Genomic DNA, 19,530 nt, shown 5'->3' on the forward strand with positions numbered 1-19,530 from the left:
GCAGTTCTATCAGGAAACTCTTTTTCTTCCTATTTCTCTTTTGTGAGGCATTACAGCTCTAAACCCTCTCACTTGTAACTTTCTTCTTCCTCTGCCCTCAAAACACACGAAAGAGAAAAAGAGACCAGTTAAAAGATAAGTCTCTAACATTACAACCAAGTGGTATATTTAATGGCCAGTTGTGAAACTCAACTTCTGTGTGCACAGTCTTTGCTCAAGGAATAGTAACATGCTTATAGGTGGTACAACTGTAAATGGTCTGTTTCCAGATGATTTCTCATTCCTAAAGCTCTTAACAAGTGAGCAATTTTCAGAACACATCTGGCACATGCACCGTCTTGCAGCAACTGGATTTTTTTTGAAAGATCACATGTTCTGGCCACAATAGTCAGTAGCAGCCTTCAAAGTACAACTGGTGATGAGAGATAAAAGACTTGAGGCTCCTCTGTTTAAAAGAGAGGAAGCTAAAAGAAAATTATAGCCATCCCTAAGTGTGGAAAAGGGTCTTATGGAAAGATTTATAGACCCTTGTTCCCCAAGGCCATTTCGTTTCCTAATGGGATTTTGTGTTCTCAGACAGGGAGTACAAAATGATGACAGCATTTAATAATAGTGAAGATGACGGTAATAACGAAGAAAGCAAACGCAATTGTAAAAACAGAGGCACCTCAATATAAAGCCAATTATCTTGGCACCCAGCATAATTTTGTCTGTAAATTGAAAATATAACAGAAATAAAGATCTTTGCTCTTTTGCTAACCAGTGGGGAGGGTAAGTCTTAGGATCTTGCTCTTTTACAGGCAAATGATGGGTATAACAATAGCTTTTGATAATACAAGGGCCCAAGAGACTAAATACAATTATAATGTAACATCAGGTTCACTCAAGTTGTCATAATACTTACAAATGGAGAGGATTTGCCAGAGGGAGATGTGGTTTCTTCCGTGTGGTCACAGACCTGAGTAATTAGCAATAATGGTTCCAGCTTCCTATTCCAGTGTCCTTTCTCCATTAAACCTTGTTTTCAAAGAAAGAGTTGTTGACAGGTTACTTAAAGCATGAATTCTGTTTTGTATTTCTGTTTTTTTTGTTTGTTTGTTTTTACCCCTGGAGTTTATGGCAATTGTATAGAAGGGTTGGGAAAAGAGAGTAGATAACCCTTGAAGGCAAATAAAATAAATGATTGTAGTGTGTTGCCTGATGTGCTTGCTGGTCCTCTTGATCACTGCCAATGTCCAGAGGATCAGGAAAATTCAGAGGAGAAACTAACTTGCTTTTTTATTAAAAAACAAAACTTACTGTACTAGAGAGGCGAGTAGCCAAAATACATTGTAGTATTGATTGGACGAATGTTAGAAGCAGTTGATACAGACACACTCAGACCCAGAGATGAAGTGTTTTGTCTTACCACTGGTTTGCTTTGGGTGCTGATCACAAGATGTCCCTTAGACAGAAGAATATTCAGTTTCACAGTGACATAGAAAACTTTGTTCCCTGACACTAGTGTTATAAAAGGGTGTTAGTGTGTTCAGGACCCTGCTTTAAATTGATAGCACTTTTTCAAGGTCAGTAGGTGTAGTAGAGTGAGCACTGGATTAGAAGTCACAAAACTTGGTTGTAATCCACCTATTGGGCTGGCCAAAACGTTCGTTTGGGTTTTTCTGTACCATCTCATTGGTCACTTAATATTACCCACTGGCCACTTGATTTTATTTTGCTTCAGTTTCATCATCAGTAAAATGGAGATTAAAAAATGTGTTCTATTTTAGTCAGCTCTGGCTGCCATAACAAGGTACCATAGACTGGGTAGTTTAAGTAACAGGAATTTATTTATATATTTATTTATGGACGCTGGGAAATCCAAAATCAAGGTGCTGGCTGATTTGGTTTCCCTGTGAGGGTTCTTTTTTTTGGCTTGCAGCTGGCCACCTTCTCACTGTGTCTTCACATGGGAGGGGTGACGGAGGAAGCAAGTTCTCTGGTGTCTTGTCTAAATAAGGGCACTAATCCCATCATGAGAGCCCCACCCTTATGACTTCATCTAAACCTGATTACTCGCAAAGACTGCATCTCTAAATACCATCACATGGGGGTTAGGACTTCAATATACGATTTCTTGGGGCAGGGGCACATGTAGTCCATAGAACTTACTTGCCTTTCTCATGGCAGATCATACGAAATAAAGACTATGATAGAGCTACACAAAGATACATTAAGAGGTTAGAGTTATTGACTGATTTTTCCAATCTTATTCTCATATACCATTCTATATAAGGTTTTGTTCTTTTAGCATGTTTATTTTGAGTTATTAATGTAAAACCAAATGAAAATAAAAGTTCTCTTGTTTCTAGCCTTTTGACAATTCACTCTTGCGTTGACCTTGTTAAATTTAAGTGTTATTTTATAACTTTTAATACTTATTTCCTTGCTTAACTTCTTACCTTTAATTGACATAGCTATCACAATATATTACCTATTAACAGAAATTGGTAAGAGTGTGTTCATAGGATGAAGAACATTTATACAATTGTATAGAATGGATGTTATAGGTCATTTTTCTTTAAAATCAAATGTATATTTGAAAGTTGAGTTGGATTACCTTCAGTTTCTTTATAGTAAAGAAACTAAATGATGTAGTCTCTCTTTTTTTTTTTCTTATAAATTCATTTATTTATTTATCCATTCCTGGCTGCGATGGGTCTTCGCTGCTGCACATGGGCCCTCCCCAGCCACGGCGAGCGGGGACCACTCCTCACTGCGGCACACAGACCTCCCACTGCAGTGTTCTCTCCCGCTGCAGAGCAGAGGCTCCAGGCGTGCGGGCAGTTGTGGCACACCAGCTCAGCAGTTGTGGCTCGTGGGCTTAGTTGCTCGAGCAGCATGTGGGATCCTCCCAAACCAGGGATTGAACCCGTGTCCCCTGCATTGTCAGGGGGACTCCCATCCACTGTGCCACTAGGGAAGTCCAAGGTAGTCTCTTTCTTTCAGTTTTGTTGAGATATAATTGACATATAACATTGTATTAGTTTAAGGTATATAACATAATGATTGGATACATGAATGTATTGTGAAATGATTGCTACATAAATTTAGTTAATATCCATCATGAATTAGTCTTTTAAAAGTGTATGACATTTGTATTTTCTTCTTTGATTAGTACTCATCCTTGACACAGTCTTTCTGAATATTTGTGCAAAGAAAAGATGATCTTTATCACAGGGTATGTGTTTTCATTTTCTAAACAAAATAGAAATTTGTGGAAAAAAAGGTAGCAATGTGTCTAAAATAATTTAACTAGTTACACGGTATTCTCTTACTTTCTCCTGAAGAAAGGTATATATAATTCTCCCCCCTTTTCTTTATTTTTATTTTTTTAAAGATCAAGTTGAAGTTTTGTTCATAAATATAGTTGCCCATTAGAAAAGATGGAAATTCTGCCTTCTGATTACCTAAGGAGGAAGTCTGCTCCCAGTTTAAGGAACAATGGCAGATTTTATAAGTCCTGTCATGTGACCTGCCTTGACAGGTGTTTTTGTTTGCAGCACTTCTAGGAGTTATAAACATGCAGTTTTTCTTATTTGTCTTGGACAAAAATAATCCTCTGTAGAAAATCCATTACAAAATGATTTTGCATAGCCATTTAATGTTGAAGATTGCATTGCAAATCTTGGTAGGCCCATTGTTTTGGTAGTAAAGATATATCTTATTTTAGGCAGTAGAGGAATTTGTGATCTATTGTAAATAATAGGAGCAACTAAGTATTGGTTAGCTGCCATTGTAACAGCAGTGGGCTAGGAGTTTTTACTTTGTTATATCAACTTAACATTATCGCTTCCACGTGAGGTTCAGTGCCCTCACTCTATGAGGAAACTAATGCTGAAGCGTTCTTTCCAAAAACATATATTAGTGAGCAAAAAAACATATATTAGTGAGCAATAGATTTGAGATTCTTAAGCCTATAGTTTTGTCACTGTGGAGCACACCATTTAAAGAAACTTCATGTCTAGTGTGTGATTACTCAGTAAATCAGCTAAACACGTGCTTAGGGCATCAGCAAAAAGAAGCAAAAAATTTTTTTTAGTGAGGAGAATTTTGATATTCAAAAACAAGTCTTAAATTAAGGGAAAATTCAGAACCTCATTGGAATTCCCTGCACTTAGTTTTTGGCATACCTAGGGAGGGAAAAGGAAGATACCATAATCTCTTCAATCCTTAGGGCCTATACAAATCTTAATCTAGGGCTTCCCTGGTGGCGAAGTGGTTGAGAGTCCGCCTGCCGACGCAGAGGATGCGGGTTCGTGCCCTGGTCTGGGAGGATCCCGCGTGCCGCAGAGCGTCTGGGCCCGTGAGCCATGGCCGCTGGACCTTCGCGTCCAGAGCCTGTGCTCTGCAACGGGAGAGGCCACAACAGTGAGAGGACCGCGTACAAAAAACAAAAAAAAATCTTAATCTAGCCCTGTTTGTGGTGAATATTTTTGTAAAGCACACAACCTTACCTCGTTTATATAGTCATCCTTGACTTGTATTTTTTGGGGGTAAATCTGATTTGTTTTTTGAAAAATACAAACAAAGTGAGCTGCAGCTCTGTTTTGTTGGACTTGATAAAATCTAGGGCTGTGTCAGCCTCATCTAGTAGCAGAGTGGCTTTTTGAGCAGTTAACATCTAGTTGAATTTTGTCCTGGTCAGCTTAGGTTAGTTTAAGGTCCATCCACCAAAACACAATTGTACATGCTTCATAAATGTTTTTATTTACTGGTAACCATGTTCTGTCAGGGTGCTTTCTTGCCAAATACTTGGAAGAGTAGGCAGGGATACTATCTCTGGATAGAGCAGTAAGTTTCTATTTTTTCTCATGATGCAAACTCTTACGCTTTCTTAAAATTAAGATTCTTTCAAAAACATGTTTTTTGCCTGTATAAAAAGAGAAGTGATCAACTTAATATCAGTGGTGTTCATTAATATCATTTGTTGAACTTTTAAAATATAAACATGGCTGGCATCCACACCCCACCCCACCAAACATTGAATCAGAATCTCCTCATGTGTAGAATCCACCCAGCTGATTCTGATGAAAATTCACAGCTATGAATTTCTGAATCTTTGGTCAGTGGTTCTCAAAAGTCTGGTTGACCCTCAAAACAGCAGCATCAGCATCACCTAGGAACTTGTAGGAGATCCAGTTTCTCATCACTATCCCAGACTTAGAGAATCAGAAACCCTGGGTGGGTCTGCATTTTAACAAGTCTTCCGGTTGATTCTCTAATGCTCAAGAAAGTATGAGAATCACTCCTTTCAATCATCTCAAAGGTCTCCTCAGCTCTCAAATTCTACAAGTCATTGTCCTGATTGCATAAAGCTTCCTGGACATTGGAATTTTCTGCCCATCATTCAACATTTTATCCTCCTCCATCCACTTCTGTTGCTTTCAACTTTCCGTTTTAATATTCTCATTGAATGAATATGTCTTCTACTGTAAGCCTGCTCGAATGTTTGGTGGAAGAGTCAGGGTGTTAATGATAAACATTGCATGGAAAGCCTTTTTCTCCTGTTGTGTTGCATTTTTTTACTGTTTTCCAGTTAGCAAACTATGGCATTATTATGATGGTTAGCAACTGTGGCATTATTAACCTTGTTTATGATTAAGAAACTAAAAGAAGGCTGCCTCCAGATTTGGTTCGGGCATTGGCATGATGCTTGAGACAGATGGGTCACATTTAGCATGGGGTAGTTGGAGAGATGGCCACCATCCTCTTGATCCTAATCAATGTCACTCTCAGCAAATAGCTCTGGCAGAACAGCTCCTTTAAAGTCCAATGCGACGACGCGTACTGGCCAGGCAGGATGGGGATTAGAGCTCTCTCTGCTCACTGTAAGGAAACCTCTTTTTTGGCTCCCAAATGGTTTCCAGAGCTATCAAAATAATACCGTTTGCAGACGCTTTTCATGGCTGAAAAGAGCAACTTCGAGAGGAAAGGGAGTGCTCTGTGGACCACGGGAGAAATGTTTTGCAGCTGGGCATTGCACGTTGCTGCTGACTGCGTGCCCTTTCAGTTGTGTGACTCACCATAGTGACTGGACAGTGGAAAAGCCACTTGACAGAAATGAAGAGTACCTCCCACAGGCCTCTGTCCTTGTCCACCAGCTCTCCTTTGTGGGCCGCAAACAGCAATGTGTAGGACATTGTACTGCAAATCTCAAGGAAATCTTGCTGTGGTGATGGGTTGGTGGGCCGCCTGCTGCTCATTAGAGATCCCGTCTGGCTCTTTTCCTGCAGGGTGAGTGGTAGATTACTGACACCTGTTTTCCTATCCAGCCTGGGGATGTGAAGTGTGCATTAGGAATGCCTGAAAGTGCTTCCTTGTGTCTGAGTCTGTGGAGCTTGGTGTTGCTTGGAGAGGGGGGAGTAGTGGGTTCAGTGCTGAGATGGGAGATGAAAAAATCAGGGGTGAGAAACTGTAATACGAGCTGAACTGAGATTCTCACCTTCATGGAGTGGCTTCTGATTGTGCTGTTTGTTTGTCCTCCACGTGGCCGTGATAAACGTGGTCACCCACTGAGCAAACTAGAAAGATGTTTCCTGTCTATGAGAAGACCTCAAATGTTTCTCAGATAACATGAGTATGGGGACTTTCCTGGTGGCGCAGTGGTTAAGAATCCGCCTGCCAATGCAGGGGACATGGGTTCGAGCCCTGGTTCAGGAAGATCCCACATGCCGCGGAGCAACTAAGCCCGTGCGCCACAACTACTGAGCCTGTGCTCTAGGGCCCACGAGACACAACTACTGAGCCCATGTGCCACAACTACTGAACCTGCGCTTTAGCCTGCAGGCCACAACTGTTGAGCCCATGTGCCACAGCTACTGAAGCCCATGCACCTAGAGCCCGTGCTCCACAGCAAGAGAAGCCACCGCAATGAGAAGCCCGCGCACCGCAACAAAGAGTAGCCCCCACTGGCTGCAACTAGAGAAAGCCTGGGTGCAGCAACGAAGACCCAACGCAGCCAGAAATAAATTAATTAAGAAAACCAAAACATGAGTATGTAGTTGAAACTATGAGCACATTAAAAATGGAATAGAAATGGTCCACTCTTTCAACCAATTTTATCAACATTGTTATTTTAGACTAAATTGGGCCTTAAATATGTAAAATTCAAATGTGTGGATGGCATGATCAATTTCTCTGCACAGTTCTGTCCATGTGTTTTCTCTTCCCATCTTTACCTACTATAAAGTCTCATAAAAACTGGCAGACAGGGCTTCCCTGGTGGCGCAGTGGTTGAGAGTCTGCCTGCCGATGCATGGGACACGGGTTCGTGCCCCGGTCCGGGAAGATCCCAAATGCCGCGGGGCGGCTGGGCCCATGAGCCATGGCCTCTGAGCCTGCGCGTCCGGAGCCTGTGCTCCACAATGGGAGAGGCCACAACAGTGAGAGGCCCGCGTACCGCAAAAAAAACAAAAAACAAAAACTGGCAGATGGTGGACCAGAGGGCCTAATGTGCCGCCAGTCACAGATAGAGCGCCTGCTGTATGCAATGCATGTTGCTGAGTATGAGGGAATAACAAGCAGCACAAGACAAATGCCCCAATCCTTGCTTTTTCAAGTGCTTGCAGGCTACTAGAAAGAAAAGACATACACGTCGGAGGTAGAACGATACTACTGCATATCTTCTAAGCAGATGATCCATATTTTCAGTGGGTTTGGGGAAGGACGAGAACTCTGAGTTGATGGGTCAAGGAGGATGTGGAAATTTATCCTGGGTACTGAAGGATGAAGGGAATGCATTGAGAGTAAGAGAGTGGGGTGTGTATGTGATGCTCTTTCCCTGCATCAGTGTGCTGTGGAATTAAAAGGGTGTTTTTTTTTATTTTTGTTTTTTGTTTTTTTAAGTAGTGGGAACATTTTCCCCTGACTCATTTGTAGGACTTGGCCAGGTCTCCTATTTGTGAACTGGATAAATGGGGTTAGGGTTGGGTCATGGCCTTGGACCAGAGTGAAATTAACTGGCTCATAATGTGATTGAACTAATGACCTTGGCCTCATTACCACTATGTTTTAACCAGTTGAGTCAATCAAACATTGCAGAAAGGGTAATCAAGGTATCTTTCAGAAAGAGATCCGGATAGCAATAAACATAGGAGTGGAATCAAAGCCAGGTTCTTGCCTCCTATCACACCCAGGTGTTTCCCTCTTTATCCCTAAGTTTTTATACTTGTTTCTGCATCTAATAAAAATATGATGGGCAAAATGAAAAGGACACTGACTCTGTGTTAGGGTTTTCGACATAAGGCAATTTACAGTCATTTTTCTTACACAGTGTCAGACTGTTTCTGTGGGGTAAAATATGTTTGAGCAAAAATAGTGGTTTTAATTTTAGACATGTAGTGTCCTGTACATTTATTGATGATAACTTTTTCTTCTTTCAAGTCTGAACAACCCAGTCCTGCCAGTTCCAGCTCCAGCTCCAGCTCCAGCTTCACACCGTCCCAGACCAGGCAACAAGGTATCCACATCTCCTGGGCCAACTAGGAGACATTTTTCTCATATAACATCTTAATGAGTTGATTTATGGCCTATTTTCTACTGTTTTATTATTTGAATGATAACTTGGCTTTTATGCAGTTGTGTTTATTTCCCCTAGGAATGCACTTGAGTATTGTTCTGTTGTATGAGGCCAACCTTTAGAAATTCCCCTTTTTCCAGTCCCTGCCGTCAGAGTCCCATTTTACAAAGGGATTATAGACACAGCCCATTCCAGGGAGTTCCCAAAGGAAATACAATAGCGAAAGCTGGACTTGAGAGACTTTGACAGAGAGAAATAGGTTTTTAGTCTCCCTCCTGGACATCTTTCATTTTATTATTTTTCTACAGATTAGTAGACCTTTTTCTTTGGTGAGTGTTAATTTGCTGTCTTTAAAATATATTTTCTTCTACTCAACTCAAAATAAAGAAATTTAATAAAAAAATTTTAACTGGAACATTAACTAAATATATGTTCCACTTTTTCATGTGTGGAAACTCTTCAAATGTGGGCTCCTTTTTTCTGTTTGTTTTTTTTAACATGAAAAGTGAGATAGTGTCAAGAAATAATTTGTTTCTGAGCATCAGGTCACACATTGCCTTTTTCATGACCACGCTGAATTCCTGATGGCCTTGTATGTTTTGAAAAGGATTAAACTGTTGTGTGTGTTCAGGCTAAGGCTAAGCTTCCAGCAAAAAATAAGACACTGTTCATTTTGGGTGTTCAGAGTTTTTGTTCCACTGACTTCCAAAGATAAAGGCCCATTACAAAAGCAGAGAAATTTGGGTTTTGCAGAATGTGAGATTACAGAGAGTCAATACTTACTTTAGAAGTGAGTTAATGATAGCTCAGATAGTCCTGTCACAGATTAGACTTTAGGAATTGGCTAATCCAGAATGAAAATGCCTCTCTCACTTTCTTGATTGCCTTTACAGTCTCTTCTGTTAAGATCAGAAATATCTATTTTGTTTTCATCACATTTAGAGTAGTACGACGAAAATAAGCCACACTATGCATTTTTTTGTTTGTTTGTTTGTTTTTTCAATTCTAGAATAATCTGAATTGATTTTTCTCTTCCATCTAATACTGGATACTCTTTTGAATATTCTGGGCACCTGATTTATTACATGGTCTTATTTATGTAAATACATGCCAGTATTTTGCCAGGAATTTCTTAAAAAGTAAAATAAAATTGGCTACACAGAATTGTTGCAACAAGACCTTGTGTCCAAGATCAATACAAAATCAGAGATAGGACATTACACCGTGGAATTGAAATACTTTATAATCTGAACTTGACTGAAATGCTTGCTTGACCTGAAATTGACCTTGAAATAAAAGGAACAGCTAAACCTTAACAGATCAAAAACTACCACACAAGGGCTGCACTGCTAAGAACAAGTTACAACCATGGTGATTTATTAGTCTCAACTTTTCAATACACGGATTAACCTAACAAAACATTCAATTTACTAACAGAGCTTTCTTTTTAGGTGTGATTTTTCTTAAGGAAGAAAAATGCATAGAAAAAAACCCCTAGGAAATAGAGATTTTCTAAAGAACATTTTCGGGCATCTGTTTTGAAAGCAATAGTGTTTTGGCAGAGGTTGCATTCCAGAAACTACCAAATTTGTCATGTAAATTGTATAAATATATATGATAGTGGTAATTTTTAACCAGTGCTCTGTGCTGGTGAGCATTCCTCTCTGTCTGATGTGGCTAAGTGTGTTTGATTGCCTGTGTTTCGTTGTCATTACTCAGGTCCTTTAAGGTCTATAATGAAAGATCTGCATTCTGATGACAATGAGGAAGAATCAGATGAGGCAGAGGATAATGACAATGACTCCGAAATGGAGAGACCTGTAAATAGAGGAGGCAGCCGAAGTCGCAGGTGAGTGTCTTGGAAGGAATGAGGTTCCCTGTAATGGAACACCAAAATGAGGTTCCCTGTGTGCAACACCAAAAACAATGGCAGTAAATGGTCACATTCATTTTTTAAGTTGCAGTACCTTGGCATGCTGACGCAACTTCTCCAGGGAACTATTTATTCTTTTTTCTCAGAAAGGAGAGGCTTTTCCTCCATAAATTTTATAGGGAAGAAGTCCTATTAGAAGTCTTTGCTCTTCAAAGTAAATGCCAAGGTGGCAGGACTGGCTGCTGAAATTAACTCTGCTTTCATTTGAAGAATTTGTGTAGATCCATTGCTGTAGGTAGCTCAGAATCTGAGGAAATGTGTTTGCTGTTTGTAGTTAAAAATGCATAATTGGCTTCAATACATTATGTGTGTGACCTAAGTAAAACTAGGATCACCTGTGTGTTTTCCAGAAAATAAATTCCTTTTAAGTGTGCTGACAGTTAGGTTCCTTAAGTAGCTTTAATGCGGTGAGGCATAATTCTACATTATAAGATGGTAATTCATGTCACTTATAATTAATAGTCAACTTGAAATTGCCTTGAGGATTTTATTTCTTTATCATGAGGAAAACAAATAGGCATGCTTACTTTAATGCGTTTTGAGTAGAAAAAGTATGGATCCATTTGAACTTAAAAATTACATTTATAATTATTGCGTTAAATCTTTTCCCATTATCTGTTACCCTAAAATTCCTATAAAGAATGCGATCTTAACCCATACTGGACAGACCATATGTTGCTAATTGGTGATTCCTTTGTGTCCTTTGAGAAGAGGCTCCGTAGAGTATATGCCCTGTCAAATCTCTCAGCGATTCTTCCTTATGGCCGTACTCAATATCTCTTTCTCCGCCTTGTCTCCCAAACTCACCCATCTGTATTCCTTTTAAATAGGAGAAAATAAGGAAACTTATGGCCTTGGCCTTATAATATTTCCCTTTAGAAGTCTTTAATCTGACAAGAAGGAAACTGATAGGGCAAAAAAAACCTAAAAATGGACTGAAACTTGTAGGTGAGGAGCGTCTTTATAACAACCAACATCCTGACCACTGGCTGCTCTTACATGTAGCTGGTGAAAAATGCATGACGCTTAGACATTTACTTAGACACTTTCCCAAGTTATTGTTACATAGAAGATCTCCATATTCTGTGATGAGCTGGGGCCTGCCCCCTTCCTGCCCCATCCCCTGAATCAATACGGGTCAGATGATACACGTTTGTGAGTTGGCCGATGTGACGCACAGTTGTTGGAAAGGCTTTTCTCCCCTCCTGACATGTGCTGTTAGCACAGTCCCCACCAGCATAACGTTTGATCTTCATTGCACTTGTGAAGTCTCAACTGTTTAATCAGTTTAAATACTCAGCCTCCACTTCAGTCAAGAAGCATTTTAAAGCAGTGCTTCAACTGAACACTTCATTAATGCAATTTAGTTAAGAAAAACAAGTTCCATCAGTTTTTGCTAAAAGGATGTCTCAGTGTATCCTTTTCATTTCCTGTATTGTATCTTGTCTCTCTGAATATATTATAGAGCTGGAATGTGATTGCCTATTTAGAGCAAAAGAAAAACTATCCTGATTTCTAAAGCATCTTCTGTTTCTGAGAAGAATATTATATTAGGTTACTATATAACCAAGAAGAGGGAGCAAACACTGAAGGGTATTTCTAAAAGAGGGCATACATTCAACAGAGTAGAATGAAGAAATATCTCCTATTCTGGCTAAAAGAAAACTCCATTTTGTTCTGAAAAGGAAAAAATTGGGGAGGAGGTGATATTTTTATTGTCTTTCATTGTTGAAAGATATTGTATTTTTCTAAAGCAGTTATCCCAAACGTGCTGTCTCTTCATGTTGCTGTGGTGTATTTACAGTGAATTGTTGTATCAGAACTAGGGTCAGCTTTGCATCATTACACTATGGAAATGATTGGTGATGGGTCTATCGTATTGGGCTTCACACATCCCATCCTCAGATGTCACCCTGAGCTGTCAGTCCTGCAGGGCTCTAGTCTGCATTCTTCTTAGCAGTTATTTCCATTCCTGCAGCCTGTATTTTAGCCATATTTGTAAAAATTTCACCTGTAGCAAATAGGCTGGGGGAAAGGAGGAAAAGGTAGTAACCTGTGAACTGTCTAATTTTGCTAACCTGCAAGCTTGGGTGACATGCTTATGATAGTAGGTGGATGGAGCTGGAACAGGGAGATGAATGAATAAATGAAGCCAGTAAGATATACTGGCTGGGCACCAGCTTCAGGTCCCATTGCTTGGGTTTGAATCCTATAACCTCCACTCTTACCTCTGTGACGCTAGGTGAGTGGCCTAGTCTTTCTAGGTCTCAGTTTCCTCATCTGTGAAATGGGGATTAGTAAATGAGAAGTAGTGGATAAAACACTTGACCCTATTCCAGATATAAAGTAAAACACCAATACGTGGTAGCGGTTATATGAGTTAAGACAAGTTCACAGTGACTAGTGTTTGGATTCCTTACTCTCTGCGCTTAATTCTTTGGATATTTCAGGAACTGTCTGTAATGACGCATATGACTTTTCTGTTTCTTTTCAGAGTTAGCTTAAGTGATGGCAGTGATAGTGAAAGCAGTTCTGCTTCCTCACCCCTACATCACGAACCGCCACCACCCTTATTAAAAACCAACAACAACCAGGTAAGTTGCTGGGTTTGCACTTCTCAAGATTCTGCAGAACTAGAGGTTGATCATTTTTACTAAGCATGCAAAACTTTTCACCCCTTGAGTTTTAAACAAAGTCCCTCTTGATAGCAAATAAGTGGGAATCTACAGCCTTAGGAGTAAACATAGTTAGGGTAAAAGAACTTCTGTTGTCATGAAAAGTATGTTCCATTGGATGGGTTAATTAATTAGATGCAGGACGGGATGGTGACAAAAAGTGTTGCTCATTTATTCCTGATTTCTGTATATTTTCCCCCTCAGTTGTAAGTAGGCTGGTAAGTGAATAAGAAAGAATATGACTTTTGGAGCTAATATAAAGCCTGGTTCTTTGTTTTACTAATTTACAGTAATTTATTAGTGGGAAAATAACTTTTAACTTATCCTCAGTTTCCTCATTTGTAAATGGGGATATTAATATCTACCTTGCTGGTTACTGGGAGGATGACAAAAAATATATGTAAAGGGCATGCGGCATTGTTCATACCTTCTTGGCAAACAGTTGATGATAGATGGTTATTATTATAGGTGTTCTGCCTCTGTGTGCTCATCCAGGAAAAAGGATTATCACTTGGGATTGTAAGGAATAGTTTATAAAATACACAGTAAACAGTGGTCATTATCATTGCTGTTATAAATCAAGGTAAAGGAAAGCTTGTGAATTTGATGATCAACTCAGAATATAGTTATTTGGATAAGGTCTAGGCAGAACTTCAAAAGCTGTGATGAAGAGCTTTTGTTAAACAAATGATTATTTTAAATACTTGCTAAAATAAGCTATTTTCAAGTATTGTAAAACCGTCATTATGCATTGAGTTGATACTCTATTACCATGTTATTCTTATTTCTTTGTTTAGACAGATTCCACATGACCTCTACAATAATTGCTTAATTCAAGTTACTGTATGAATGTTAACTTGAGAATAAAGGAAATGTGGTTTTGTAAAATTATTCTGTTTCACAGGTGTCCTACCTGTGATTTTAAATACACTTGCCCTTGAATTTGTGATCTTTGTTTTATGGGGAAACTGTGATTTTATAGCCGAAGCCTTTTTCATTTTAAATTTTGTGTAAAGCATAAGCAAAAATCTCTCAAAATTTAAAATTCCTCATTTATAAAGTTTATCTACAACTTAAAGCCTGCATTATTAAGTAGAAATAATATCAGTGTTCTTTACCTCACCAGTTACAGTTCAACTGCAATTTCTTTGTGACTGCAGGCCCAACCTCATCATCCATTACAGACTGGCCATTCAAGGAGGTGTGCATTCTTCTTCCTTATCCTAACTCCCCGAAGTCCATGTGCTTCCCCACCTCCAGTGCCAGCCATGCCCTTGGCCCAGCCAGCTTTCACCTCCAGTGTGGCTCCAAGTCAGGTGTTTCAGGGGAAAGTGAGGGCAATGGGTATAACCATCACTGCCACTCAGTTGAGAAGAGCCCGGGGCTGGCTAAACTAGATTACTTGGGTTTCTTATATTTATAAGTGTGTGCTTCAGTATGAGCTGGCAAAAGAATAGCATTCAGACCTCGAATATATTTTTATATCCAGTTTAAACCTATATAGGCCTAATTTCTGCTTCCAGTGGGTGGTACATTAAAATTAGGGTACTTCCTGGGCAGTGGCAGTGCCAGGAGTGAAGGGCATTAGGGTGTGCTTTTGTACCCCACAGTAGTCTCCTTCAGCATATTTTCCAGTCAGAGTTAAGACTATGCTTGCTAAATAAATGCAGCTCCAACAAGCCCCCATCTTGCCCTGCAGACAGAACTGCCCCTAATCCCTTCCTGACGGGCAGTCTTGAGCTGGCCCTGGTTTCAGGGAAAGGTTTAGAGTCTTTGTCAGACTTTTTTTTTTATTAACCTGTCTAGCAGAATGAAAACAAAAATAAATGGTATCATCTATCTAGAAAGGGTAAAAATTACTTTATCCAATTAAATAGCATACCACTAGTTCCTTGGCATATGCTTATTTGACAGATGTAGCTTCACACATGTGAATCATCAATCTGTCAGGAATACTCAGTTATATGTCATTTTCTCCATACACCTATAAGCATAATAAGGAGGTCCATATGCTTTCACTTTTAACTAGTTTAGGGTAGGAAATAAATGTACCACAGGGTGCTTTCCTCCTTGGACCTATGTCTTAGAACTGGAGTGTGTTTTTTAGTCGTGTGTGTGTGTGTGTGTGTGTGATAGTGATGATGATGATGATCTGAAATTTCACATAAAATAGATGAGAACATACTGGGAAGGCCAAACTGTGACATGGGAAGACTCTTGAGTTTTCTTCTTCCATATCCCTTGGCTGTTCTCTGTCTGTAGGTTGATAATGGCCTCTCAAGTTTCTGTAAATTATCAGACAAAGCTGTGTTTTCCTTACCTTTTCTCAGTCTTCTAGGGACTAGGGAAGAGAGAAAGTGCTAATTGAGTCAAACATTTTCTAACTCTTGGAAAAAAGTGAGCAGAGAGAGAGCCACATGTCAACAAAGCAAGTAATTAACCTGAGTATTGTTAGGAGCTACTAGTGATCATTAACATGAAAGACCCATCAGTAGAGAATCCATCTGCTGAATAATTGAGTTGTCAGTCCTCACAAAGGAATACAGAAAAATAATAATCTTGAAATTTTGACTCTCAAGCCATATCCTCAGATTAAGGAGAGAAGTGCAACTCATCACAGTTCTATTTTCAGAGACTACCACGTGCATAAATGGTGCATCTCAGCAGTCTGGGTGGCTTTTTCTTCCCATACAGCTTAATAGGAAATAATAGTGCCGTGCCATTTTAACCAAAGTTTTTTGTTTTTTTTTTTTTTAACTTCAAACCTTGTTATGTGAATTTCAAACAAAATAAAAATTCCAGATCCTTTTTGGCTGAAAGTGTAGAAGGGAGGGAGGTGAGGGGGCCTTAAAGGAAGGAAGCGATCCATGGGACCTGAGTTAATATTCAGAATATGATAAATCACTTATCAGCCTGCAAGGCATGTTGAATGAAATAAAAGAGTCTATCCAGTTAAACTGGTTTGAATTCAGCCCGTGGAAGACAAGGTGCCGTACTTTTCTATTCTGGAGTCGTTTCCTTAAAGATAAGAAATGATCATAAATAAAACAATTGTCTTCAGCATGGCTCAGCTCTCAGAATGAGGTTTTGACAAAGCTGTTTATTTTGGAGCAGGGAGAGATCAAAGCAGGAAGATTAACTGAGCCCTCTCTGGGCAGCCACTCAGTAACTCGAGGCGGATCACTGACACCCGGGGCTTTTGTTCCTGCCACTGCAGCTTCAGAAGAAAGAAACTAGGATTTCAGTGTATTTGGGCCTTCTGTGCTGTAGCACTCACGGAATGTGTAGGGTGGGACTTCAGCGCCCTGAATGTTCTATTTTCTGCTTTGAAGAGAAGGTGGTGGAACTCTCTCAACCTAGTTAACAGCTCTATATGGCAAATAGAGAGTTCTCAGTCACTTGGCCCCCAGAGGGCAATGACTTGGGGGCCTGGAATGGAGGGGGGGCATTCTGGGGTGGGATATGATGGGAACAAAATTCCATTTTCTAATGCACAAGGCAGGCAGGCACTGTTTTTTCCTCTTGCCTGAAATCGCAGCAGATCTGCTCTGCTTGGGCCCAGCCCCAGATCTGAGTTGGTGAGGAGTGCCATCTACTGACCTACTTACTCCTAGGTCTCAGCGCCAGTGTTCCCTTGAGGTCTCATTTTCAACAATAGAGAAGGAAATTCTGAATGTAGTGGGGTGTTTGGTTTCCTTTACAGTGAAGCATGTTAAAAAAACTATTGCTTTGCCTCTGTGATTAAGTAATTTCCTTGTGTTGCCAGAAGTATTGTATTTGAAGTTAGCTTGGTCACATTGGTCTTCTGGTTATCTTAATGTTAAAAATGAAGAAATAAAGGCTATTCTCAGGCCAGACTCTGTTAGGAGCTCACTTCTTACTTATACATTTTCCTAAATTCAAAGGAATATGTACCCTTAGAGAAGTATTTGGTCTTTTCTAGAATGTCATCCTCAATAGATAAAATGTTTATTTGTAGTAGAAAATTTTACAGCTGAATGGAAACCTGGATGTTATCTTGTTCATCTCTCTCATTTTATCTCATTTTTTGAGGTTCAGAAATGATGAATGATGGGACTGGTACCTGAACTTGGGTTTCTGAGCCCAATCAATGCTCTTTCTACAAATTAAATTACAAAATAAATGTGAACTCATTTTAAAAATCTTTTTTGTGTTTTGGAAGATGGTAGACCTTTGAACAGAACTGGAGAGTGGTGTGTGTGTGTGTGTGTGTGTGTGTTAAAGCAGAAATGGATAAAAAGAAGAGCAGTAGGAATATGAGACTTCTTAAATATCTCCTTTATTTTGCATTTTCTTCCTTAATATTAGCTTCAGGTTATAATAACTCACTTGGTAATGAGGATATAATGAAAAAGACAAATTACTTTGCTTTTTATGTTTCTATACATTTGTAAACACTCATCAATAATTTCAGTGGTTCTCAACCATTTTAAGCAAGGGCCATTTAAAAATATTTCCCTCATAATTCTCAATTTTGAAAATTCTAATAAATCAATTGTATTTATTAAGTAATAATTTGTTTCTCCTTTTTATTAATTAGAAACGTAGCTCCCAACAGTCTGAACAGTATGCAAAACTGCTCTTCGTAACCTAAGCTACAATTTGGGTCAGATAAAAGGAAAGGCACTTGATATTTATCATGGGTAAACACATCATTTCTTGAAATACAGAAGATAGTCCTAGCTCTTTATTTCTTGAGTGGGAGGATCCCAAGTTGGGAGCAACCAGTGTCACTGACGGCAACCTTCATTTCCAAAGCTGCCTCAGTTTAGTGGATACGAGTGAGTACTTTTTAGAATCTGAAAGTCAGGTACTAAAAAGGGTATTTGAGTGTTTGTCTTATCATCCTTAGTGTACCGAGCACTGGTAGTCATGCTGAAACAACAGAATGAATAAGAAAAAATTCTTGCCAGAGGGGACTGTAATCCACTACAACTCAGCTGCTGTACATATGTGTGAGAGTGTTGTCACAAAAGAGAAGCAGCCTTGGAAGCTTAGATCAATTTCCTTATCGTCACCTTCTTTTTTTTTTTTTTTTTTTTTAAGTTCTATTGCCCTGACTCAGCATTTCACATATACGTAATTTATTTTCCCAGAGAAAGTAAGATTAGAGGAGAAGAAAGAAAATGTATGGAGGAGAGATGCTCTTTGGAAAGTGATGTTATTATATGACATTTCATTTTTTTTTAACATCTTTATTGGAGTATAATTGCTTTACAATGGTGTGTTAGTTTCTGCTTCATAACAAAGTGAATCAGCTATACATATACATATATCCCCATATCTCCTCCCTCTTACGTCTCGCTCCCACCCTCCCTATCCCACCCCTCTAGGTGGTCACAAAGCACTGTGACATTTCATTCTTAAGTCCCTTCGTTTAGGTGGCTGGTTAGCTAAGAAGTGCTAGAAATCAAATTTAACTGTGTTCTCTTTGATCCCTAGATTCTTGAAGTGAAAAGTCCAATAAAGCAAAGCAAATCAGATAAGCAAATAAAGAATGGTGAATGTGACAAGGTAGGTGTCCAGTCCATTACTGTGAGTGCTCCAGCACTGACCCTCTTCCGTTTCTTTGTGTTTCCCTTGATCATCCTCGCTGGTTCTCCTTTTGTTTTCTTCATCAGAAACGCCTGAAACCTCCAAATGACAAGCACTTCTTCCCAATGCTTTGTAGTTTATTTTCCAAGTCTTGTTTATGTCTCCAGTGTTAAGCCTGGCCTTACGCTATCCATGATTCCCAAGGGATTTCAGGCCCATTGAATTGGGAGGTGAGAGAATTGTAGTGCAGGTGGAGGGTTAAGGAATCTCAGACTTAAGTGAGCAGGACATCTGATCCCAGTGCAGTGTGTTTTCCCCAAGTGTGCAGTCACGCATCCAAAATCTGACTTCAAGGGCTGTTGGGGGTTTGTGTCTCTTTGTGGGCAGGGTCCTCACGTGCTTTGCAGGGGTGGGCCTGGCTAATACTTCACAGACCTTTCTTTTGCCTTCATTGCAAATGGCACTTGGAACATCCAGGCATTTATGCTAGCAAAGACCATGAGCCTGAGTATACGGAGGTGCACCTCTGCCTTTTCAGGGGAGCTCTTGACAAAGCAGATGCTAATGTCATAAGACATTCTTCTGTCCTGTTACTTGCTGTTCACTAGCAATGTTAGATATGACCAGGAGGGACCCAAGAGGGCTTTTTTCTTTTCAGTTTGCCCTGACATAATTGATAATGTGCATCAGTGCTTCCATATTCAAGCTTGGGCTTTTTTCTGTTAAAATGCTTCTAAGATGGAAGAATAGTTTAAAAAAAAAAAAAAAGAGTGTAGACTGTGATAATACATTTAAACTCAAAATTT

The 19,530-nt window shown here is 39.5% G+C and overlaps 1 protein-coding gene across 2 annotated transcripts in view; it reads left to right on the top strand.

Annotated features, from left to right (window-relative positions):
* Positions 1-19,530, top strand: part of MLLT3 (MLLT3 super elongation complex subunit) — a 258,133-nt gene that overhangs the window by 229,942 nt on the left and 8,661 nt on the right. For both annotated transcript variants that reach the window (XM_029201787.1, XM_029201788.1), the window contains exons 6-9: positions 8,425-8,500; positions 10,280-10,409; positions 12,988-13,087; positions 18,632-18,703. In XM_029201787.1, the coding sequence (XP_029057620.1) occupies positions 8,425-8,500; positions 10,280-10,409; positions 12,988-13,087; positions 18,632-18,703 (378 nt within the window). The remainder of the gene's footprint in view (positions 1-8,424; positions 8,501-10,279; positions 10,410-12,987; positions 13,088-18,631; positions 18,704-19,530) is intronic.

Source organism: Monodon monoceros, unplaced genomic scaffold (genome assembly GCF_005190385.1).
Source record: "Monodon monoceros isolate NGI ecotype Baffin Bay Population unplaced genomic scaffold, NGI_Narwhal_1 Super_Scaffold_5, whole genome shotgun sequence".
NCBI classification, from domain to species: Eukaryota; Metazoa; Chordata; class Mammalia; order Artiodactyla; family Monodontidae; genus Monodon; species Monodon monoceros.